The sequence below is a fragment of the Rana temporaria genome, chromosome 4 (genome assembly GCF_905171775.1).
Source record: "Rana temporaria chromosome 4, aRanTem1.1, whole genome shotgun sequence".
NCBI classification, from domain to species: domain Eukaryota; kingdom Metazoa; phylum Chordata; class Amphibia; order Anura; family Ranidae; genus Rana; species Rana temporaria.
In genome coordinates, this window is record NC_053492.1 from 26,271,911 (window position 1) to 26,298,218 (window position 26,308).

Genomic DNA, 26,308 nt, shown 5'->3' on the forward strand with positions numbered 1-26,308 from the left:
ACTGGCCTCAGATGATAAGAAACCTCCTACAGAAGTTGTACCTGTTTATCTACGGCCCTATCTTCTCTATAACATGCAAAGTCCAGAATTTATGAAGCTTGTCTGAGAGCTGAAGACCTGTGTGAGAGACCACTGACCCTAGCTTTGATCCTGATAAAATCTTGCGGTGGACTATATTTGGCCCATGGGCCATCTTTTGGAGACCCCCTGTACTAGACTGTGGAGCAGGGGCGGACTGACCATTGAGTCACTCGGGCACTGCCCGAGGGCCCAATGCCACTAGGGGGCCCCATCAGGGTTGCCAGGCTCAGTAAAACCAGGGACAGTATGTAAAAATCTGTGTTTTTTTTAGATCTGTCCCTGATATGTCCGAAACTGACATGCTTTTAATGTGAATATCCCAAGATTTTAGCTGCCCTGCCTCTGCACTGCCTCCTGGCGTGGTGGCCATCTGTAAGCCAGAGGGGCCCCATAATCTTCTATTGCCCGGGGGCCCCATGAGTTGTCAGTCCGCCCCTGCTGTGGAGTCTAGAGTTGCCCTGCCAGTAATCAAAGCTCCTCCTTTGCCCCTCTTCTTCAGCGCTGCCATCTTGAATTAGGATAAGATGCATGCACAGACACGCTGTGAGGCTCTGCCAGGTCTCCTTGCATGTGCCAGATTTCACAGAACTGGCAGAGACCCCATCGTTGTGTGCATGACATCTCAAATCCGGCTCCTGGGATGGCTACGTTACACGTCCCAGGAGGCAGTTGTGTGTGTCTGCGCATGCGCAAGGGATTATTCCTCATTGTGGCCCAGGCAGTAATTTAAAAATAGTGGGCCAGATTCAAGAAGAAATTGCGCCTGTGTAACCATAGGTTACGCAGCGCAATTGCTTACTTGCTCCGGCGTAGCGAATGCTCCTGATTCAGGAACATCGCTACGCCGACTGCAGCCTAAAATCTGCGTGGCATAAGGCTCTTATGCCACGCAGATTTTAGGCTGCATTCTTGCGTTGGCCGCTAGGGGGCGCTCCCATTGTGATCTGTGTATAGTATGCAAATTGCATACTAACACCGATTCACAACGTTGCGCGAGCCCTGCGTACGCAAATTACGTAGTTTGCGTACGTCTGGTTTCGCGTAAGGTTACACATCCTAATAGCAGGCGCAGCCAATGCTATAGGACAGGGCTCAAAATTTCAAGTCCTGAGCTACTAGCCAGGCCTCAAGGGTTACTCGCCACCAGTTGCCCCACCCAACCCCCACCATGTACCGCCCCTAGACACACCCTTATAAATTATCCCATGAAATGACAATATTTTATGCAGAATTAAGTTATAAAAATAACCATGTGCCATGTGGAGCTATGTGTCCCCAGTGCAGCCTGTGTCCCCAGTGCAGCCCTGTGTCCCCAGTGCAGCCCTGTGTCCCCAGTGCAGCCCTGTGTCACCAGTGCAGCCCTGTGTCACCAGTGCAGCCCTGTGTCCCCAGTGCAGCCCTGTGTCACCAGTGGAGCCATGTGTCCCCATTGCAGCCTACCTGTGCTGGGTAAGAGAGAGGAGAGCCAGGCAGCGGCGACTCTCCTCTCTCTTCCCCTAAATTCACTCCTTGCTCGCCCCCCCCCCCCCCCCCCCCCCCCTGGTCCCAGGCAGCCCACACTCGCCAGCCCTCAAAATCCACTCGCAAAATGCGAGCAGGCGAGTGGAAATTTTGAGGGCTGCTATAGGATACCCACGTTCCCGCGTCGCGATATTTAAAATCTACGTCGTTTGCGTAAGTGAATCGTGAATGCCGCTGGACGCCATTCACGTTCACTTTGAAGCAAATGACGTCCTTGCGACGTCATTTGCCGCAATGCACGTCGGGAAAGTTTCCCGACGGAGCATGCGCTCTACGCTCGGCGCGGGAGCGCGCCTAATTTAAATGATTCCCGCCCCCGGCGGGATCATTTACATTGCGTGCGCTTACTCCAGGCAATTTTGGCCAGGCAATTTTGCTACTGCTCCGTGAATCGAGGGCAGCACAAAATATTTGCAGGGGCGCAGGGCAAAATCGTTGCCCTGTGCCTCCGCAAATAAAGCGCAAATGTACCTGAATCTGGGCCACTGAATATAACTCTTGCCAGGTCTGATTTTTCTAGGGCTATTTCTTGTCTCGGTGAGCACTCTCACATTGAACGGTCTTATTATTTTTTGCAGACAATCTTCCTCGATGATATCGGTGCCAACCTGAAGACGGCCAAGGAACTGGGCATCTCCACAGTGTTGGTCAGAGACACAGAGAAAGCCTTGAAGGAGCTGGAGGAGTTATCAGGAGTCCAGGTAACTATCATGGTGTTGCCTGTGTTCCCTATTTTCCTATGCCCCTGGTGCCCAACCTGCTGCCCTTAGCCCTTTGGTATATGATGTGCGGCTCTCAGACCTCAGCAGTCTGTAGTGAAAACATTGATTGGGGTAATAGCATTGATCTCTACTAGCCTCATGTAAAATGTTCCTGTTTCGTATTGTCTTCTGCAGCATATCCCCAGCCAACAATGGCCCAGATTCAGTAAGCAATTGCGCCTGCGTAACCATAGGTTACGCAGCGCAATTGCTGACTTGCGCCGGCGTAACGAGTTCTCCTAATTCAGAGAACTCGTTACGCCCACTGCAGCCTAAAATCTGGGTGGCATAAGGCTCTTATGCCACGCAGATTTTAGGCTGCATTCTTGCGTTGACCGCTAGGGGGCGCTCCCATTGTGGTCAGCGTATAGTATGCAAATTGCATACTTACGCCGATTCACAATGTTGCACGGGCCCTGCATACGCAAGGTACGGAGTTTCCGTACGGCATCTTTAGCGTAAGGCTGCCCCTTCTAATAGTAGGGGCAGCCAATGCTAAAGTATAGCCGCCGTTCCCGCGACGTGAAATTTGAAATTCACGTCGTTTGCGTAAGTGATTCGTGAATGGCGCTGGACGCCATTCACGTTCACTTTGAAGCAAATGACGTCCTTGCGACGTCATTTGCCGCAATGCACGTCGGGAAAGTTTCCCGACAGAGCATGCGCTCTACGCTCGGCGCGGGAGCGCGCCTAATTTAAATGATTCCCGCCCCAGGCGGGATCATTTACATTGCGCGCGCTTACGCCGGGCAATTTTGCCGGCGCGCCCTCACAATTTACGGAGCTACTGCTCCGTGAATCGAGGGCAGCGCAAAATATTTGCGTGGGCGCAGGGCAAAATCGTTGCCCTGCGCCTCCGCAAATATAGCGCAGATCTCTTTGAATCTGGGCCAATGTATCCTCACTCTCTGACCCTCATTTCCTCTATTACGTCTACAGTCTCTGACAGTCCAATTGGGCATTACATATAGTGAACATTATGGCCCGGATTCACATACAGCGGCGCATATTTATGCCGCCGTAGCGTATCTAGTATACGCTACGCCGACGCAGCGCACAGAGGCAAGCACAGTATTCAGGAAGCCAGTGCTCCCACTCGCTCTTAAAGATACGCTGGGTTTCCTTGGCGTAAGCCAGCGTAGGTGGAAGTGGGCATGAGCCATGCTAATGAGGCGTGACCCAATGCAAATGATGGGGCAAGCGCCATAGAAGTACTTAAAATGAACGGCGCATGCGCCGTCCCGTGGCCTCATCCCAGAATCACGTCGGAACTACTCTCTAAGATACGCCGGATCACTGCCTACGACATGAACGTAACCTACGCCAAGTCATATTCACGTACAACGTAAACGACAAAAGATACGACGGCTTGTGTTCCCTGGTCCATACCTTTGCATGGGTTGCGCCTCCTATATGGGGAATAACTTTACGCCGGACGTACGACTTGCGCAAACCGGGCGCAACTAAGTTCGTGAATTGGCGTATCTCCCTCATTTGCATATGTGCATAGAAAATCAATGGGAGCGGCAAATGCGCCCAGCGTAAATATGCGCCCACGATACGCCGGCGTAGGAAAGTTATGTCGGTCGAATGAAGACTATTTTCAGGCGTATCTCAGTTTATGGACACGGCGCATAGATACGACGGCGCATACTTACACTTACGCGGCGTATCTCGAGATACGTCGGTGTAGGTGCTTTGTGAATCCGGGCCTATGTGTTGCCCTTTAGTGATGCCTCATTTACCTCATTTGAGGCCCCTTTTAGCTAAAAGTCCACTACCAGCAAAGTAGAGCTGCACGATTAATCGTATATGGAATCGTGATCTCGATTCACCCCCTTCCCCCGCGATCTCCAGCCTGGATCACCGTGATTTTTTTCAGGTGTCCCTTGGATGTAGCCGGGACCGGAGGAGAAGCAACGCGGAATGCAAATGGCACCGATACTGGAACTGACGTCAGCAACAGGAACTGACGTCGGCAGAGCAGAGAGCATGATGCGCCGCGGTGGATGCCTGGGCGTGGGCGGTACCACGTTTCTCCGGAGACCCCGGCCGGGAAACACTTAAGTTACTGCGCACCAGCATTGATCCGATGGCAGGCATGGCATGCTTTTTCCGAAACAAATGTGAGCTTATATTATGACTACTTGCTTGGACTTGATATACAGAAAACCTATGACATATCAGGGGGTGATCTCAGTCCTCACCATGCTGCACCACCCACAGATCTACATTTTAAAATGGTTAATTTAAAAAAGAATAATCTATATCAAATTTAAACTAAACAAGAAAAAATTATATATATATATATATATATATATATATATATATATATATATATATATATATATATATATATATATATATATATACTGTGTGTGTGTGTATGTATGTATGTATGTATGTATGTATATGTGTGTATGTATATGTATATATATATATATATATATATATATATATATATATATATATATATATATATATATATATTTTATATACTCGAATATAAGACGAGGCACCTAATTTTACCACCAAAAAATGGGAAAACATATTGGGCCAGATTCTCAAACGAGATGCGACGGCGTATCTCTGAGTTGCGCGGTCGTATCTATGCGCCTGATTCTTAGCATCAGTTACGCATAGATTTCCCGTAGATCCGACTGGCGTAACTGTGTTACACCGTCATATCGTAACTGCATATTTACGCTGGCCGCTAGGTGGCGCTTCCGTCGAATTCTGCGTCGAGTATGCAAATTAGCTAGATACGCGAATTCACGAACGTACGCCCGGCCGACGCAGTACATTTACGACGTTTACGGTATGCTTTTCCCGGCGTATAGTTACCCCTGCTATATGGTGGCGTAAGTGTGGCGTACCAATGTTAAGTATGGCCGTCGTTCCCGCGTCGAGTTTTGAATTTTTTACGTTGTTTGCGTAAGTCGTTTGCGAATAGGGCTGGACGTAATTTACATTCACGTCGAAAGCATGACGATTTGCCGACGTCATTTGGAGCATGCGCACTGGGATACGTCCACGGACGGCGCATGCGCCGTTCGTTAAAAACGCGTCAAAAACGTGGGGTCACTACTATTTTACATAGTACACGCCCCCAACCAGCCTATTTTGAATTAGGCGGGCTTACACTGCGCCGCTGTAAGTTTCAGCGCAAGTTCTATGTGAATACACAACTTGCTCAAACTTACGGCGGCGTAGTGTATCTGAGATACGCTACGCCCGCCTAAAGATGGGCGAATCTCTCTGAATCTGGCCCATTGACTCGAGTAAAAGCCTAGGGGGTGTCCATCTGCATGCCTCACTGTGCCCATGCCTCACTGTGCCCATGACTAGACTGACGTTTAACATGGGAGTCTATGAAAGGGGTGCCCGGATTTGAAAAATCGGTGCTCCCCAGCCGTAGGCCCCCAAACAACAACCTTTGCACACTTATAGGGGAGAAATGGGGCTACATGTGTGCCAAGTTTCGGGTCCAGGGGACCTACGACCGGCCGGTACCGGGTCCTCAAAGTCACCAGAGAAATTACCATTTAACATGGGAGTCTATGGAAGGGGTGCCCGACTTTGAAAAATCGGTGCTTCCCAGCCGTAGGTCCCCCGGACAACAAACTTCGCACACTTGTAGAGTGGGGCTACATATGTGCCAAGGTTGGGGTCCAGAGGACCTACGCCCGGCCAGTACCGGGTCTCCAAAGTCTGGGAGACCAGGCGCAAAAAGATGACTCGAGTGTAAGCCGAGGGGGGCATTTTCAGCACAAAAAAAATCCTGGAAAGCTTGGCTTATACTCGAGTATATGCTGTATATTTGCCATGGGTGGGGAGGGGTAGCAACATAAGTGCGCTGCGCAGTCTCGCAAGTGCCGTATCAGTGCAGCCTCGTCACCGCACGAGAATCGTGATCTTTATTCTAAGCAAAATAATCGCGATTCTCATTTTTTCCAGAATCGTGCAGCTCTACAGCAAAGTTTTTTTAATAAAAAAATGGCAGTTGGAATCTTATTAGTTGGTATAACCTGTGTGGACAGTTTAGGCCTCTGTTTGTTCAACAGAGTGATATGAATACAATACGATGCTGACTAAAGTCTTATGGGCGTGTGCAGGCAGGGAATGCATGCATGCTAGTAGCAAACAAAGCCGTATTGCTTTTAAAACATGGACGCCTTCCCTGACTCTGAAAACGCTCACGAGCTCTCATATTACCGCTGATAGGAATCCTTATTTTGCGCCATTCCATAGAATAACGCATATTCAGACTATGGCCCAGATTCTCAAAGGACTTACGACGGCGCAGCGCCATGTACGCCGTCGTAAGTCCTAATTTGGCCCGTCGTATCTATGCGACTGATTCTTAGAATCAGTTACGCATAGATATTAGATCCGACAGGCGTAAGTGTCTTACGCCGTCGGATCGTAACTGCAATTTTTTTTTTTGCCCGCTAGGTGGCGCTTCCGTCGATTTCCGCGTCAAGTATGCAAATTGGCTAGATACGCGAATTCCCGAACGTACGCGCGGCCGACGCAGTAAAGTTACGACGTTTACGTTCTGCTTTTCCCGGCGTAATGTTGCCCCTGCTATATGGTGGCCTAAGTGCGACGCAACAATGTTAAGTATGGCCGTCGTTCCCGCGTCGTTTGCGTAAGTCGTCCGTGAATTGGGCTGGACGTCATTTACGTTCACGTCGAAACCAATGACGTCCCTGCGACGTCATTTAGAGCAATGCACACTGGGATATTTTACGGACGGCGCATGCGCAGTTCGTTAGGCGCGGGGACGCTCTTCATTTAAATGATACACGCCCCCTACCCGACCAAATTTGAATTCCGCCAGGTGATTTACGATACGCGACCGCAACTTTACAGGCAAGTGCTTTGTGAATAAAGCACTTGGCTGAAAAACTTGCGGCGGCGTAACGTAAATCGGATACGTTACGCCGCCGCATAGATACGACATTCTACGAGAATCTGGCCCCAAAACATTATTGTAGGTGGAATGAAGGCTATGTACAGGTGTGCGCTACGAATCCCAACCATGCTGATCAGACACAGCAGAGACAAGAGCGCACATCCGCTTATAACCTCTAATGTCCTTGCGGAGTGAGCATATCCCCTCCTCAACGATCGTCCGTGCTAATGCACAGAGGGCCCCTCGCCGGCGGACACACGCCCACGCCGCAAACATCACACTCCAACCTTAAGACATTTTTTACTACCAGACGGGATTCAACCAGCCTGAGGCCTCGTACACACGACAGAGTTTCTCGGCAGAATTCGGCGAGAAACTCGGTCAGAGCCTGATTCTGCCGAGAAACTCTGTCGTGTGTACACTTTCGGCCCGATGGAGCCGCCGAGGAACTCGTCGAGAAAATAGAGAACATGTTCTCTATTTTCTCGTTGTTCTATGGGAGCTCTCGAACTCGCTGAGGAACTCGACGTGTTTGGCACGTCGAGTTCCTCGGCCGTGTGTGCGAGGCGTCAGACTGCCCCAGTTGGCTCTTTAGACCGGGTTACGGAAGTACTAAACACTGGGCTACACTATGACAATACATATTAAAGCGGGAGTTCACCCATTTATAACATTTTTTTTTTTTTTCTCCCCTTAGATTCCTGCTCGTTCGGTCTAGGGGAATCGGCTATTTGTATTAAAATATGAGCAGTACTTACCCGTTTTCGAGATGCATCTTCTTCCGTCGCTTCCGGGTATGGGTCTTCGGGAGCGGGCGTTCCTTCTTGATTGACAGTCTTCCGAGAGGCTTCCGACGGTCGCATCCATCGCGTCACTCGTAGCCGAAAGAAGCCGAACGTCGGTGCGGCTCTATACTGCGCCTGCGCACCGACGTTCGGCTTCTTTCGGAAAATCGTGACGCGATGGATGCGACCGTCGGAAGCCTCTCGGAAGACTGTCAATCAAGAAGGAACGCCCATTCCCGCAGCCCATACCCGGAAGCGACGAAGAGGATGCATCTCGTAAACGGGTAAGTAATGCTCATATTTTAAAACAAATAGCCGATTCCCCTAGTAAAAACTAGCAGGATTCTAAGGGGAAAAAGTGCCCTCTAAGGGTGAACCACCGCTTTAAATACATCTTGAAATTTCCACAGCAACATTCACTGTGCTGCACTATTAAGCAGAAAGAAGAACCTGGACATGTAGAGAGCAGTTATGACTGTCTAGGTAGGTTTTTAAACTAGTAACAACAATGGATATGTAAACGGGAGCTGTACACATTAAGGGCTCATTTACATTTGCTTCAAAATATGACATTGGCCGCTCTAAATACCAATCAAAGCACCTGTCACTAAATAAAATGGTTACCTTTCAGTCCTGTTAACATGGTGTTTGCTTTGTGTAACGGTCACTACCGTTTACGACCTTTCATCAACTACGACAGCTCATCTGACACACAGACAAACCAGCAGGCCTCCCATTTCCCAGAATAACGAGGCTTGCTCCGTGTTCTCTGGTTTCAAATGAAGACATCTTTAATGGTTTCTTCTCAGCTTATATACAGTACAAGGCATGGAAGTATTCAAAGGGACAATGAAATCTCCTCCCCCCTAATCACACACTAAGGCTAATTACTAAACATTCCTTCATTAACAGCATAACAAACAAAACACCATCACACAATGATCTCCTTCCAATCCACATCCCCAGACAGACGCTCTGTCTCCGACAAGTACATTCCACACATAAACAGTATTTAGCATACATAATTAGAGGTCTGGGAGCAGACCTGGATTAACACCTTTACACAAGGACAATGGAATGTCTTCCAGGCCCTGACTCAATTAGCATGTCACTAGTCAGGGCTAAGCATAGAAATGAGTCATAGAATATTCTTTGCAGGCATTAAGGAATATACTGTAAATCACTGTCCACGCCAAAGCAATCCAACATGTGTACCCCATCTCCTGGCTCAATCTGTGCCCAAAAGTGACTCCTGTTACACTTTGCTTCAAAAATTATACCCCTTATTACTTTTTTAATGCTTCAAAGCGTCTCCAAACCCTCCATAGAAATCTATGACAAGGCTCGCTTGCGACACCTGACGATTTTGAGGGGCTTTTATTCAGAGTTGGCTTTGCTTTGTTTGGGAGGTATTTGCAGGTATGAGATAACCCAGGATGCACTGGGAAAGCCAACAAGTGAACCGGAAAGGTGTCATCATCGGTCACTTCTGGTTCATGTGTGTATATATTCTGGGCGTGTCTGGTGCAGATGTCACATCTGGTGTGCAGCGAGGAGAAGCAGGAGGGTGAGCGGGGCCTGGACTGGAGTGGAGAAACTAGCAGACAGCACATGTGGTGTTCAACATGGGAGCGCTATAGCAGAAGGCGAGTATGGACCGGAGAGACAGGACTGAGCAGCAGAGAATCAGCAGAGCTGGGGGACCGGAGCAGGAGAAACTAATAATGTCACATAGTGTGCAGTGTGGGAGCAATATAGCAGGAGGTGAGTGGGGTTACTACTGAGTGAGGGATCAGCAGAGCTGGGCGTTACTACTGAGTGAGGGATCAGCAGAGCTGGGCGTTACTACTGAGTGGGGGATCAGCAGAGTTGGGCGTTGCTACTGAGTGGGGGGGGGGGGATCAGCAGAGCTGGGTTGTTGCTACTGAGTGGGGGGGATCAGCAGAGCTGGGCGTTACTACTGAGTGGGGGATCAGCAGAGCAGGGCGTTGCTACTGAGTGGGGGGGGTCAGCACAGCTCAGAGTCACTACTGAGTGGGGGGATCAGCACAGATGGGAGTCGCTACTGAGTGGGGGGATCAGCACAGATGGGAGTCGCTACTGAGTGGGGGGATCAGCAGAGCTGGGAGTCGCTACTTAGTGGGGGGATCAGCAGAGCTGGGAGTCTCTACTTAGTGGGGGGATCCAGCAGAGCTGGGAGTCGCTACTTAGTGGGGGGATCAGCAGAGCCAAGAGTCGCTACCGAGTGGGGGATCAGCATAGTTGCATAGTTACATAGTTAGTCAGGTTGAAAAAAGACACAAGTCCATCCAGTTCAACCACAAAAAAACAAAAAAAAACAAAATAAAAAACACAGTACAATCCTATACACCCAACTCCATACCCACAGTTGATCCAGAGGAAGGCAAAAAACCCCAGCAGAGCATGATCCAATTTGCTACAGCAGGGGAAAAAAATTCCTTCCTGATCCCCCGAGAGGCAATCGGATTTACCCTGGATCAACTTTACCTATAAATCTTAGTACTCAGTTATTTTATGTACATTTAGGAAAGTATCCAGGCCTTTCTTGAAGCAATCTACTGAGCTGGCCCGAACCACCTCTGGAGGGAGTCTGTTCCACATTTTCACAGCTCTTACTGTGAAAAAACCTTTCCGTATTTGGAGATGAAATCTCTTTTCCTCTAGACGTAAAGAGTGCCCCCTTGTCCTCACTGTTGACGTAAAGTGAATAACTCAACACCAAGTTCACTGTATGGACCCCTTATATATTTGTACATGTTGATCATACATGTACATACATGTGCAGAGCCGGGAGTTGCTACTGAGTGGGGGATCAGCAGAGCTGGGAGTTGCTACTGAGTGGGGGATCAGCAGAGCTGGGAGTTGCTACTGAGTGGGGGATCAGCAGAGCTGGGAGTTGCTACTGAGTGGGGGATCAGCAGAGCTGGGAGTTGCTACTGAGTGGGGGATCAGCAGAGCTGGGAGTTGCTACTGAGTGGGGGATCAGCAGAGCTGGGAGTCGCTACTTAGTGGGGGGATCAGCAGAGCTGGGAGTCGCTACTTAGTGGGGGGATCAGCAGAGCTGGGAGTCGCTACTTAGTGGGGGGATCAGCAGAGCTGGGAGTCGCTACTTAGTGGGGGATCAGCAGAGCTGGGAGTCGCTACTGAGTGGGGGGATCAGCAGAGCTGGGAGTCGCTACTGAGTGGGGGGATCAGCAGAGCTGGGAGTCGCTACTGAGTGGGGGGATCAGCAGAGCTGGGAGTCGCTACTGAGTGGGGGGATCAGCAGAGCTGGGAGTCGCTACTGAGTGGGGGGATCAGCAGAGCTGGGAGTCGCTACTTAGTGGGGGGATCAGCAGAGCTGGGAGTCGCTACTTAGTGGGGGGATCAGCAGAGCTGGGAGTCGCTACTGAGTGGGGGGATCAGCAGAGCTGGGAGTCGCTACTGAGTGGGGGGATCAGCAGAGCTGGGAGTCGCTACTGAGTGGGGGGATCAGCAGAGCTGGGAGTCGCTACTTAGTGGGGGGATCAGCAGAGCTGGGAGTCGCTACTTAGTGGGGGGATCAGCAGAGCTGGGAGTCGCTACTTAGTGGGGGATCAGCAGAGCTGGGAGTCGCTACTTAGTGGGGGGATCAGCAGAGCTGGGAGTCGCTACTTAGTGGGGGATCAGCAGAGCTGGGAGTCGCTACTTAGTGGGGGGATCAGCAGAGCTGGGAGTCGCTACTGAGTGGGGGGATCAGCAGAGCTGGGAGTCGCTACTGAGTGGGGGGATCAGCAGAGCTGGGAGTCGCTACTGAGTGGGGGGATCAGCAGAGCTGGGAGTCGCTACTTAGTGGGGGGATCAGCAGAGCTGGGAGTCGCTACTTAGTGGGGGGATCAGCAGAGCTGGGAGTCGCTACTTAGTGGGGGATCAGCAGAGCTGGGAGTCGCTACTTAGTGGGGGGATCAGCAGAGCTGGGAGTCGCTACTTAGTGGGGGATCAGCAGAGCTGGGAGTCGCTACTTAGTGGGGGGATCAGCAGAGCTGGGAGTCGCTACTGAGTGGGGGGATCAGCAGAGCTGGGAGTCGCTACTGAGTGGGGGGATCAGCAGAGCTGAGAGTCGCTACTTAGTGGGGGGATCAGCAGAGCTGGGAGTCGCTACTTAGTGGGGGGATCAGCAGAGCTGGGAGTCGCTACTTAGTGGGGGGATCAGCAGAGCTGGGAGTCGCTACTGAGTGGGGGGATCAGCAGAGCTGGGAGTCGCTACTGAGTGGGGGGATCAGCAGAGCTGGGAGTCGCTACTGAGTGGGGGGATCAGCAGAGCTGGGAGTCGCTACTGAGTGGGGGGATCAGCAGAGCTGGGAGTCGCTACTTAGTGGGGGGATCAGCAGAGCTGGGAGTCGCTACTTAGTGGGGGGATCAGCAGAGCTGGGAGTTGCTACTGAGTGGGGGGATCAGCAGAGCTGGGAGTCGCTACTTAGTGGGGGGATCAGCAGAGCTGAGAGTCGCTACTTAGTGGGGGGATCAGCAGAGCCGAGAGTCGCTACTGAGTGGGGGGATCAGCAGAGCTGGGAGTCGCTACTGAGTGGGGGGATCAGCAGAGCTGGGAGTCGCTACTTAGTGGGGGGATCAGCAGAGCTGAGAGTCGCTACTTAGTGGGGGGATCAGCAGAGCCGAGAGTCGCTACTGAGTGGGGGGATCAGCAGAGCTGGGAGTTGCTACTGAGTGGGGGGATCAGCAGAGCTGGGAGTCGCTACTGAGTGGGGGGATCAGCAGAGCTGGGAGTCGCTACTGAGTGGGGGATCAGCAGAGCTGGGAGTTGCTACTTAGTGGGGGATCAGCGGAGCCAAGAGTCGCTACCAAGTGGGGGATCAGCAGAGCTGGGAGTTGCTACTGAGTGGGGGGTCAGCAGAGCTGGGGGTTACTAGTGGGCTCTAACAACCACATGCTGCATATCCTGTATGTGTCTATGGGGTGGCACAGGCTTCTTTTCTGAGAGTGCACTTGCTCGCTCCCAGCGCAGTGAACGAGTTGTCCAAGACAGCGGGACCGGCTCTCGATTATGTGACCATTGTGCCAGCCAATCACAGTGGTCATGTCATTAGGTAGACCTTCCTCCTCCAGGCGTAATAGCCCCGTTATAGAGACATCAGGGCTGGGTGACGAGGGGTTATGCTGAATGTATTCCCACGTCTTTCTAAAAGACAAAAATACCACCAAAAAAATAAAGACTATAAAAGCTGTAAAATCTATCATTGCAGATCCTGGAGAATGAAGAGATCCTACCAATCGCAGCGGACCCGGACAATGTCTCCCATGGGTTTGTTTCAGTAAAGGTAAGATAGGGCACTGTCCCTCCCACCCCCCAAAAAAGCCATAATACTACAGAATGTGGTAATAAGGGACGATGTCATAAAAAGTAATAATAAAAAAATGCTGTAGGTGGTGTCAAAGGTTGGCGATACCTCCTGCTCACCACACATTCCTATTAGTCCCTTTCTATAAAGGGCAGCCTCAATGGCCAATAGGAAGATGCAGGTGGTATGAAGAGGCAGGCTAGGCGGACGGGAAGTCCCCCCCGCCCCCCACCTCTGGTGTTTCTACCGACTCACCTGTGCGATCGGTGAGTCGGTGACAGGATCCGCCGGCCCCGGTTCTTGACCATAGAGATTTCCGGCGGATCAGATGGTCGCCAGATGGTCTGCATTCAAAAAAACGGCGCTGCCTTGGCTGGGAAGCCAGGATTGTTTTTTTTTTATTATAGGCTTCCCAGCCTAGAGGTGAGATGTGGGGTCTTATTGACCCCATATCTCACTGTAAAGAGGACCTGTCATGTCATATTCCTATTACATGGGATGTTTACATTCCTTGTAATAGGAATAAAAGTGATCCAAATTTTTGATCGAAGAAGCGAACGCATACGTAAGTCCCGCCCACATATGAAAAAGGTGTTCAAACCACACATGTGAGGTGTCGTCGCGAACGTTAGAGCGAGAGAAATAATTATAGCCCTAGACCTCTGTAACTCAAAACATGTAACCAGTAAAAAAAAATTAAAGCGTCGCCTATGGGGATTTTTAAGTAGCAAAGTTTGGCGCCATTCCACGAGCATGTGCAATTTTGGCATGTTAAGTATCTATTTACTCGGCGTAACTTCATCTTTCACATTATGCAAAATAAATTGGGCTAACTTTACTGTTTTCTTTTTTTTTAAAGCATGAAACTTTTTTTTCCAAAAAAACGTGTTTTGAAGAATTGCTGCGCAAATACCGTGCAAGATAAAAAGTTGCAATGACCGCCATTGTATTCTCTAGGGTCTCTGCTAAAAAAAACATATATAATGTTTGAGGGTTAAAATAAAGTGCAACACAGGGCCTACTAGTGGCACTACTCAGCGCCTTGGTCCGTATACCGATCTGCAGTCTGAATCTGACTAAATAATATTGATCATATGGGACAAAGTAATTATCTCTATATGTCAGTATTAAGAGACCTAGATCAAAAATAAAAAATATGTTACCGGGTTCAGATGACAGAACTGGTTAATAATTGTGTGGACAGCAGCTATTTAAATACATTGGGCCAGATTCAGGTAGATCCGCGCAATATTTGCGTGGGCAAAGGGCAACGATTTTTGCTCTGCGCCCACGCAAATATTTTGATATGCCCGCGATTCACGGAGCAGTAGCTCCGTAAATTGCGCGGGCGCTATGCTAAATAGCCCGGCGTAAGGGCGCCTAATGTAAATGATCCCGCCGGGGGCGGGAATCATTTAAATTAGGCGTGCTCCCGCGCCGAGCGAACAGCGCATGCTCCGTCAGGAATCTTTCCCGACGTGCATTGCGGCAAATGACGTCGCAAGGACGTCATTTGCTTCTAAGTGAACGTGAATGGCGTCCAGCGCCATTCACGAATCACTTACGTAAACGACGTGAAAGGGCGAGCGGGAAGGGCGGCTATACTTTAGCATTGGCTGCCCCTGCTATAGCAGGAGCAACCTTGCGCTAAAGTCGCCGTACGGAAACTCCGTACCTTGCGTGCGCAGGGCCCGCACAACTTTTGTGAATCGGTGGTAGTATGCAATTTGCATACTATACGCCGATCACAATGGCCGCGCCCCCTAGCGGCCAACACAAGAATGCAGCCTGAGATATGAAGGCATAAGGAGGCTTATGTCTGTCATATCCTAGGCTGCAGTCCGCATAGCGATGTTCCTGAATCAGGGGCATTCGCTACGCGGGAGCAAAACAGCTATTGCGCCGCGCAACCTATGGTTGCGCGGGCGCAATAGCTTCTTGAATCTGGGCCATTGTCAATTGGCAATGCAGCAAGCAATTACAAAAAGGAATCAAACAGAAGGAACAGTAAAGTTCAAATTGATAAACAGCGCTCAGTATTGGTATTAATGTCCAATTGGATAAAGTGCATTCATTGGGGTGCAGGTTTTATAGATCGTAGATGTGAAGATAGTCCTACACCTTTTCCCGAAAGAGACACCACACGTGGGGCACACTCCCCTTTGGGGTATTCACTCACCAGAAGGCTAAGTAAAAACAGGCACTGAAAGGTATCTTTGTGCTCGATCATCCGCTCCAAAGTAGGGATCAGTGAAGGTAAAGCTCCATATAAAATACAAGAGGATGCCAAAATAGTGTAATCCCGTTTAATTGATACAATATATACACCCCTTCACAATCAAAACCCCGCTCTCAATGCACGTACCATTAAGTAGATGTAAACACTCATTAAAAGCAGTGTAAGCAGATTCCAACCGGTGTTCGTATCCCCAGGGGTTCGGTCGAGAATCGAAACGCCGAGTCCCTTCCTGGATAGAGCGCTGGTGGAGCGCACGGCTGGAACGCACTCGTCACTTCCGGATCGCCGCTGTAGTCCCGCCCGTAGTGCTCCCAGTTCACATCTACGATCTATAAAACCTGCACCCCAATGAATGCACTTTATCCAATTGGACATTAATACCAATACTGAGCGCTGTTTATCAATTTGAACTTTACTGTTCCTTCTGTTTGATTCCTTTTTGTAAATGTTTGAGGGTTCTATGTAATTTTCTAGCAAAAAAATGATGATGAGGAGGAGGGCTTTACTAATCATTGACACAGCAATTCAAGAGACGGCTTCCCTGATTGGTGGTGTCTTCAATTGTGAAGTGATGCATGGCTCAGTGTTGTCTGTTGAAGTACTTACCTGTGTCCATGTACTTTCTGTGTCCTTCATGCCTGCATCCAGCCTCTGGGAGTTCTGATGGCTCTGTTTGGAACGTGTACCTTGGCCGAAATAAAGAGAAAAATGTTTTCATCCTCACCTGGATGCCGACTTTATCTATCAGGGTGCATCATGACTCCAAGTACACTTCCAGTCCACGTCAGCTAGTGACTCCAGTGCACCCAGTATTCCCATAATGAGCTTCCAGTTGATGTGTCATCTAGTGACTCTAAGGCCTTGTACACACGGGTAAACATGTCCGCTGAAAACGGTCCGCCGTACCGTTTTCAGCGGACATGCCTGCCCGGAGATTTCTGTATGATGGCTGTACACACCATCATACAGAAATGAGAGACTATCCGCGCGGACAGACAGCGCGGTGACGTGTTCGCGCCGTCGTGGCGACGTGCGCGACGCTGAAAGGTCAATGCTTCCACGCATGCGTCAAAGTCATTCTACGCATGCGAGGGATGGCGGCTGCTCGGACATGTACGGTAAGTCTGTACAGACGATCGAACATGTCCGACGGACAGTATTCCAGCGGGCATGTTTCTAAGCAAGTTTAGAAACATTTGTCCGCTCGAAAACGGTCTGGCGGGCAAATGTACGCTGGAATCCTGTCCGATCGGCCGTACACACGACCGAACATGTCTGCTGAAACTGGTCCGCGGACCAGTTTCAGCAGACATGTTTGGTCGTGTGTACGGGGGCCTTATACACCCAGTGATTCCAAGTACACTTCCAATCTACGTACCCTCTAGTAGACACCAGTGTGCCCAGTGACTTCAAATGTGCTCCCAGTTTACCTTTCATCTAGTGACTTCATTATGCCCAGTGACTCCAAACGTGCTCCCAGTCCATGTGTCATCTAGTAGACTCCAATGTGCCTATTGAACTCAAGCGCCTTCCCAGTCCACCTGTCATCTAGTGACTCCAGAGTGCCCAGTGACTTCAAGTGTGTCCCCAAATGGGCTTACTGTCCACGTGCCATCTAGTTGGCACCAGTAGGCCCAGTGAATTTAAATGTGCTCCCAGTCTACTAATGACTTCAGTATGCCGAGTGACTCCGAGTGCGCTCCCAGTCCACTTGTCAATTAGTGACTCCAGTGTGCCCAGTGACTCCAAGTATGCTTCCAGTTCAATAGTCAGCTAATGACTCCAGTGCACCCAGTATTGCCATAATGAGCTTCCAGTTGATGAGTCATCTAGTGACTCTAGGGAACCCAGTGATTCCAGTAGACACCAGTGTGCCCAGTGACTTCAAATGTGCTCCAAGTCTACCTTTCATCTAGTGACTTCAGTATGCCCAGTGACTCCAAACGTACTCCCAGTCCATATGTCACCTAGCTACTTCAGTATGCCCAGTGACTCCAAACGTGCTCCCAGTCCATATGTCATCTAGTAGACTGCAATGTGACTATTGAACTCAAGTGCCTTCCCAGTCCACCTGTCATCTAGTGACTCCAGAGTGCCCAGTGACTTCAAGTGTACTCCTAGTCTGCATGTCATCTAGTGACTTCAGCATGCCCAGTGACTCCAAGTACACTCCGTGTGTCCCCAAATGGGCTTACTGTCCACGTGCCATCTAGTTGACACCAGTAGGCCCAGTGAATTCAAATTTTTTCCCAGTCTAGCTGTCGTCTAGTGACTTCAGTATGCCAAGTGACTCAAAGTGCGCTCCAATCCGCGTGTCAATTAGTGTCTCCAGTGTGCCCAGAGACTCTAAGCGCATTCCAATCCACACGTGATCTAGTAAACTCCAGTGTGCTCAGTACACTTTCAGTCAATGTGTCATTTAGTGACTCCAGCTCAAACAGTGTTTCAAAGTGAGTTCCCAGTTGAGGTGTCATCTAGTGACTCCAGTCCTCCTGGTGACTCCAAATATGCTCCCAGTCCATGTGTCCTATAGTGGCTCCAGTTCACCCAGTGAATCCAAGTATACTTCCTATTCATTTGCCATCTAGTAGACACCAGTTTGCTCAGGAATTTTAAATGTGCTCCCAGTTCACATGTGATCAAGTAGACTCCAGTGTGCCCATTGACTCCAAATGCTCTCCTAGTTGATGTGTCATCTAGTTACTTCAAGTATGCTTCCAGTCCACATACCATCTAGTAGATACCAGTGTGCCCAATGACCTCAAGTGCTCCCAGTCCACATTTAATCTAGTAGGCTCCTGCAAGTGTGCCCAGTGACTCCAAATGCACTCCCAGTCCATGTGTCATCTGGTGACCTCAAGTGCACTACCAGCCCACATTTTATCCTGTAGACTCCAAGGACACTTCCAGTTCACATGTCATTCCAGTGACTCCATGTACGCTCCCAGTTTATCCAGTATGCCCAGTGTTTACAAACAAGCTTCTAGTTGACATGTCATCTAGTGACTCCACTACGCCCAGTGACTTCAAGTGCACTCCCAGTCCACGTGTCATCTTGTAACTCTAAATCCAAGTGCACTCCCAGTCCATGTGTCAGCTAGTGACCCCAGTGTGCCCAGAGACTCTAAGTTTACTTCCAGTCAATGTGTAATTTAGTGACTCCAGCGCGCCCAGTGTTTCCAAGTGAGTTCCCAGTTGAGGTATCATCTAGTCACTCCAGCGTGATCTAGAAAAGTCCATTGTGCTCTCTGACTCCAAATGCACTCCAAGTTCATGTGTCATCTAGTGACTTCAATTACGCTTCCAGTCCAAGTTCCATATAGTAGACACAATTGTGCCCAATGACTTCAAGTGCTCCCAGTCCAAATGCACTCCCAGTCCATGTGTCATCCAGTGACACCAGTGTGCCCAATGACTCCAAGTACACGCCCAGTTGATGTGTCAACAAGTGCCCCCAATATATCCAAATGAGCTTCCAGTTGATGTGTCACCTAGTGATTTCAGTATGCCCAATGATTCCAAGTATGCTTCTAATCTATCTAGTTGACAACGGTGTGCCCAGTGAATTCAAATGTGCTCCTAGTCTACTTGCCATCCAATGATTTTAGTACACGTCCCTTAAGGCATTGTAAAACTCTTTCAGAGACATGACTAGACATGATGGGAATTGTAGTTCCTGAAATTGTTCCCGGAATTGTAGTTCCTGAGGGCCATAGTTTGGAGACCCCTGATCTAGTGACTTCAGTGAGCCCAGTGACTCCATCTATGCTCCCAGTTCACCATCCAGTGAATCCAATGTGCCTGGTGACTCCAAGTGCATTCCTAGTCCACATGTCATTTTGTGACCCCCAGATAAATTCCATTGTGACTCCAAATGCGCTCCCAGTCAATGTGTCATTTAGTGACTCCAACACACCCAGTGTTTCCAAGTGAGTTCCCAATTGAGGTGTCATCTAGTGACACTAGTGCGCCCAGTGACTTTAAATGTGATCCTAGTCCACATTTCATCTAGTGACCCCAAATGATTTCCATGTCCACAAGCTATTTAGTAGACACCAGTTGGCCCAGTGACTACAAATGCGCTCCCAGTCCGTGTGTCATATAGTGACACCAGTACACCCAGTGACTCCAAGTGTGGTTCCTTTCTAGGAGATGACAGTGTTTCCAGTAATTTCAAATGTGCTCCCAGTCCGCATGTGATCTAGTAGACTCTAGTGTGCCCTGTAACTCCAAATGCACTACCAGTTGATGTGTCATCTAGTAACTCCAAGTATGCTTCCAGTCCAAGTGCTCCCAGTCCATGTGTCATTCAGTGAATCCAATGTGTCTGGTGACTTCAAGTGTACTCCTAGTCCACATGTCATATAGTGACCCCAGATAAATTCCATGTCCACATATCATCTAGTAGACACCATTAGGCCCAGTGACTGCAAATGTCCTCCCAGTCTACATGGAATTTAGTGTCTCCAGTGACTCCAAGTGTGTTTCCCATCCAAATGCTGTAGTGATCTAATTGTAGTGCCTTTGGTGGATCTTCCCATATAGAACAAATGTAGTGATAAAGAAAAGGTATAGTGTCCAGTCCTCTTAGATAATTGATATCTTAGATATTATATGATGACTTTAAATTAGGTTGTTCCGCAACAACACAAAAGCTCTCCAGAGAACGCATTTTAATTAACTTCCATTAACAAACAAAGTCCAAATTCCACAGATGATACAAAAATCCAACAGAGTATATAATTCAAATCTCTTCCTAGACATGTCCTATATTTCTCAGTGACAAGACCGACTGAATGCCAGCTTGACTGCCTTAAATGCTGGTCTCACACTGGAGGGAGTGGTTCTTCCATGTCAACCAAATGTTTCCCTGAATGAATACTTCCCCAAGTCTAATTACCATCAATAAATACTTCCTTATGTATGTAAGCAATTTACCCTTTGAGGCAGGCCATATCTCACACACTCAGGTAGTCTTGGACAAGATTAACACATCCAAGGGTCTTCAGCTGTCCCTTTGTTGGCCACTAACCCTTTTGGTCAGCAAACACCCTTTGATGTGTAATATGTAATTGCAGGTTTGAAATCTGGCCTGGTCAATTTTGGACCTACAATATAATAATACATATATACCATATACATCCACAGAATGGCACGTACAGGCAGATGGGCGTACATGTACGTCTCTGCCTTTCCGCGGGTCGGGGGTCTGATCAGGACCCCCCCCGGTACATGCCGCTGTCGAAAATCGTCAGGGAGCGATCCGGGATAAGGGCGCGGCTATTTGTTTCTAGCCGCCCCCTCGCGATCGCTCGCCGGAGCTTAAGAACGGGGAGAGCCGTATGTAAACACGGCTTCCCCGTGCTTCACTGTGGCGGCTGCATCGATCGAGTCATCACTTTTATAGGGAGACACGATCGATGACGTCAGACCTACAGCCACACCCCCCTACAGTTGTAAACACACACTAGGTGAACCCTAACTCCTACAGCGCCCCCTGTGGTTAACTCCCAAACTGCAACTGTCATTTTCACAATAAACAATGCAATTTAAATGCATTTTTTGCTGTGAAAATGACAATGGTCCCAAAAATGTGTCAAAATTGGCCGAAGTGTCCGCCGTAATGTCGCAGTCACAAAAAAAAAACGCTGATCGCCGCCATTAGTAGTAAAAAAAAAAAAAAATTTAATAAAAATGCAATAAAACTATCCCCTATTTTGTAAAGGCTATACATTTTGCGCAAACCAACCGATAAACGCTTATTGCGATTTTTTTTTTTTTTTTTTACCAAACATATGTAGAATACGCATCGGCCTAAACTGAGGAAAAAAAATGTTTTTTTTATATATTTTTGGGGGATATTTATTATAGAAAAAAGTAAAAAATATTGAATTTTTTTCAAAACTGTCGGTCTATTTTTGTCTATAGCGCAAAAAATAGCAACCGCAGAGGTGATCAAATACCACCAAAATAAATCTCCATATGTGGGAAAAAAAGGACCTCAATTTTGTTTGGGAGCCACGTCGCACGACCGCGCAATTGTCTGTTAAAGCGACGCAGTGCTGAATCGCAAAACCTGGCCGGGTCCTTTAGCTGCATTTTGGTCCGGGACTTAAGTGGTTAAAGGGTTAATACATGCAGAGTAACACACTATCTATCTAGTTGTAATCTTTTATAAAGAGCCTCCTTAGTGTATACAGATGTCAAGATTTATAGGTGGCCGACAAACAATCACCTCTTTTGTTAAAGCGCGTGTTCGGGGATGCTCGTCTAATAACCGGCATTCATCCAAGATGTGTTGGAGTCGGATGAATTTGCTCAGCAGTTGTTACTCAAAGAAGTGTGTTTGATCGTTACGAGGTCATCGCGGTGGAAACGTCGTCTCAGCCGCACGTCGAATGCATTGTGAAGGCGCGCTCTGATCTTTTCCTGAGTTTACAGTACATTCCCATTTACCATCAGAGAAGAAAAGCAGCAGATAGAATGTGTTTGTATAGGACGGGCTGCACTGAGAAAAATACAAGGCAGTAACAAAAGAGAATGTCATTGAAAACGCCGATCTACGTTTACAGTAATGCGCCATTCAAATCATCTGTGTCAACAAAACGCACATTTCTGAAATGTCGATCCTTTTTTCTTTTTAATTGTCAACATTCAACGTTGTTATGTTTGTCTTTCATTTGTAATTTTATTTATTTAAAAAAAATATATATATTTTGTAAGGTGTGTTTTTTTTTTTTTTTCTATTTAAAAATAAAAATAAAATAAAAAAAGCAGACATCAGGAACATTAAACAAGGCTTTACACGGCTTATTAGTCACAATTGGCCCGGATTCAATAAGCAATTGCGCCTGTGTAACCATAGGTTACACAGCGCAATTGCTTACTTGCTCCGGCCGTTACGAATGCTCCTGATTCAGGAACATCGTAACGCCGGCTGCAGCCTAAAATCTGCGCGGCATAAGGCTCTTATGCCACGCATATTTTAGGCTGCATTCTTGCGATGTCCGCTAGGGGGCGCTCCCATTGTGCTCAGTGTATAGTATGCAAATTGCATACTAACACCGATTCACAATGTTGCGCGAGCCCTGCGTACGCAAGTTACGTCGTTTCCGTACGGCGTGTTTAGCGTAAGGCTGCCCCTTCTAATAGTAGGGGCAGCCAATGCTAAAGGATACCCGTCGTTCCCGCGTCGCGATATTTGAATGTTACGTCGTTTGCGTAAGTGATTCGTGAATGGCGCTGGACGCCATTCACGTTCACTCTGAAGCAAATGACGTCCCTGCTATATGAGGGGTAACCTTACGCCAGTCCGCCGTATGCCATGTTAAGTATGGCATCGGGTCCACGTCGGCTTTTTCCGTCGGTTATGTCGTTTTACTAAGTCGTTGAATACGACTTTACGTCAATGACGCTCACGTCGGCGGCATTGACGTTTTCCGTAGTGAGCTGGAGCATGCGCACTGGGCTATTTTTCAGCCCGGCGCATGCGCAGTTTAATCGGCACGGGGGCGCGCTTAATTTGAATACAAGCCGCCCACTTTGAATTACGCGGCCATACGCCGGGCCATTTACACTACGCCGCCGCAAATTACAGAGCAAGTCCTTGGAGAAAACGGCACTTGCTCCAGTAAGTTGCGGTGGCGTAGTGTAAATGGCTTACACTACACCAACGCGGGATCTTGGAGAATCTGGCCCTCAATATTTTTTACTTTTTCCTATAATAAATATCCCCAAAAAATATATATTTTTTTTCCCTCAGTTTATGCCGATACGTATTCTTCTACCTATTTTTGGTAAAAAAAAATCGCAATAAGCGTTTATCGATTGTTTTGCGCAAAATTTATAGTCTTTACAAAATAGGGGATAGTTTTATTGCATTTTTATTAATTTTTTTTTTTTACTAGTAATGGCGGCAATCAGCGTTTTTTTTTTTTTTCATGACTGCGACATTATGGCGGACACATCGGACAATTTTGACGCATTTTTGGGACCATTGTCATTTTCACAGCAAAAAGTGCTATACAAATGCATTGTTTACTGTGAAAATGACAATTGCAGTTTGAGAGTTAACCACTGGGGGGCGCTGAAGGGGGTTAAGTGTGACCTCATCTGTGTTTCTAACTGTAGGGGGGCGGGGCTGGACGTGTGACGTCATTGATCGTGTTTCCCTATATCAGGGAACACACGATCAATGACAGCGCCACAGTGAAGAACGGGGAAGCTGTGTTTACACACAGCTCTCCCCGTTCTTCAGCTCCGGGGGGGGCGATCGCGGGACTCCGGCGGCGATCGGGGCCGCGGTCACGAAGCTTCTGACCGGGTCGCGGGCGTGTGCCCGCGACCCACGGCTGGGCACTTAAAGAGGACGTACAGGTCTTGTGTATATCTTTACCCCTTCCCCCCCCTTTTTTTTTTCTTTCTTTCTTTGTTGTTTCCTGAAAATCTTCAATAAAAATGATTGAACTAAAAAAAAAAGAGGACGTACAGGTACGTGCTTCTACCCAGCCGTGCCATTCTGCCGACGTATATCTGCAGGAGGCGGTCCTTAAGTGGTTAAATTGCAAAGCGTCAAATGGCATGGCGTTTGAACAGTGTGTTGCTATTCTTTGACTGAGCTTTATCCTCTGAGGTACTTACCTAGATCCCCATGCTTTCTGTGTCCTCCATGACTGCCTTCCTTCCATCTTTGGGGCACACTGTGATTGCAAGTGCACTCCCAGTTCACGTCAGATAGTGACTCCAGTGCACCCAGTTACCCCTCCGGTATGCTCTCAGTCCACACGTCATCTAGTGACTCGAAGTGCGCTTCCAGTCCAAATGTCATTTGGTAAACTCCAGTGACTTCAACTGCACTCCCAGTTCACGTGGCATATAGTGGCTCCAAGTGAACTCCCAGTCCACATATGTTCTAGTAGGCTCAAGTGATTCCAAATGTGCTCCCAGTCCACGTGTCATTTAGTGACTTCAGATGTTCCTAGTCCACATGTCATCTAGTTCTAGTAGATTCCACTGTGTTCAGTAACTCCAAATGTGCTCCCCGTTCACAGGTCATCTAATGACCTCAATTGCACTCCCAGTTCACGTCATCTAGTGATTCCAGTATACCCAATGACTCCAAGTGCCTTCCCAGTCTACCTGCCATTTATTCACTCCAGTGTTCCCAGTGACTCCAGGTGCATTCCCAGTGCACCTATCATCTAGTGTGTCCAGTGTGCCTAGGGACTTCGAGTGTACTCCTATTCTGCATGTAGTGTTCCCAAATGGGCTCCCTGTCCATATTCCATCCAGCAGACACCAGTGTGCCCAGTGACTCCAAGTGCACTCCCAGTCCACCTGTCATTAGGTAGACTCCAGTACACCAAAACCTGGGAAAAACCAAGCCTACTTACCGACCAGCTCGCAGAACAACCAATTAACCTGTCTAACAGTATGCGTTAAAAACGGGGGTTTTGTCCGCACGCATTTGCAAACGCATGCGTGAGCCACAGAGCCGCGCCAAGGCACCCTGTAATCTGTGGTCCTAACACTAAACAATGAGTGTCCCCCACAATGGAGGAACATGCTGTTTTTAACGCATACTGTTAGACAGGTTAATTGGTTGTTCTGCGAGCTGGTCGGTAAGTAGGCTTGGTTTTTCCCTTGGCATTCCCCAGGTTTTGTTGTTCTAGACTCTAGTACACCCATTGACTCCAAATGCACTCCCTGTCCACTTGTCATCTAGTGATTCCAGTGCACCCAGTGACTCCAAGTGCTTTCCCAGTCCACATGTCATATAGTGATTCTAGTATGCCCAGTGACGCCAAGTGGCTTTCAGTCTATGTGTCATATAATGACTTCAGTACGCCCAGTGACTCCAAGTGCTTTCCCAGACTACGTCATCTAGTGACCCAAGTATACCCAGTGAGTCCAAGTGTGCTCCCAGTCCATGTGTCATCTAGTAGACCCCAGTGTGCCCAGTGACTTCAAGTACACTCCCAATCCACATGTAATCTAGTTATTCCAGTATGTCCAGTGACTCCAAGCACCTTCCCAGTCTACCTGTGTATTTAGTACGCCTAGTGACTCCAAGTGCTTTCCCAGTTCACATTCTCTAGTGACTCGAGTATACCCAGTGACTCCAAGTGCACTCCCAGTCCACATGTCATCTAGTAGACCCCAGTGACTCCCAGTGCGCTCCCAGTCCACATGTCCTCTAGTAGACCCCAGTGTCTCCAAGTGCGCTCCCAGTCCACATGTCATCTAGTAGACCCCAGTGTCTCCAAGTGCGCTCCCAGTCCACATGTCATCTAGTAGACCCCAGTGACTCCAAGTGCGCTCCCAGTCCACATGTCATCTAGTAGACCCCAGTGACTCCAAGTGCGCTCCCAGTCCACATGTCATCTAGTGATTCCATTATGTCTAGTGACTCCAAGTAGCTTCCCAGTCCACCTGTCATTTATTGACCCCAGTGACTCCAGGTGAACTCCCAGTCCACCTGTCATCTAGTGACATCAAGTGTACTCCTAGTCTGCATGTCATCTAGTGACTTCAAGTGTACTCCTAGTCTGCATGTCATCTAGTGACTTCAAGTGTACTCCTAGTCTGCATGTCATCTAGTCTCCTCAAATGGGCTCCCTTTCCACGTTCCATCTTGTACAGTGGTCATCAACCCTGTCCTCAGGGCC

At 48.6% G+C, this 26,308-nt stretch overlaps 1 protein-coding gene across 1 annotated transcript in view; it reads left to right on the forward strand.

The window, feature by feature from the left end:
* The window catches only part of EPHX2 (epoxide hydrolase 2), a 143,184-nt gene that overhangs the window by 23,389 nt on the left and 93,487 nt on the right, over window positions 1-26,308 (forward strand). The window contains exons 5-6 of the mRNA XM_040348146.1: window positions 2,181-2,303; window positions 13,307-13,381. Coding sequence (XP_040204080.1) covers window positions 2,181-2,303; window positions 13,307-13,381 — 198 coding nt within the window. The remainder of the gene's footprint in view (window positions 1-2,180; window positions 2,304-13,306; window positions 13,382-26,308) is intronic.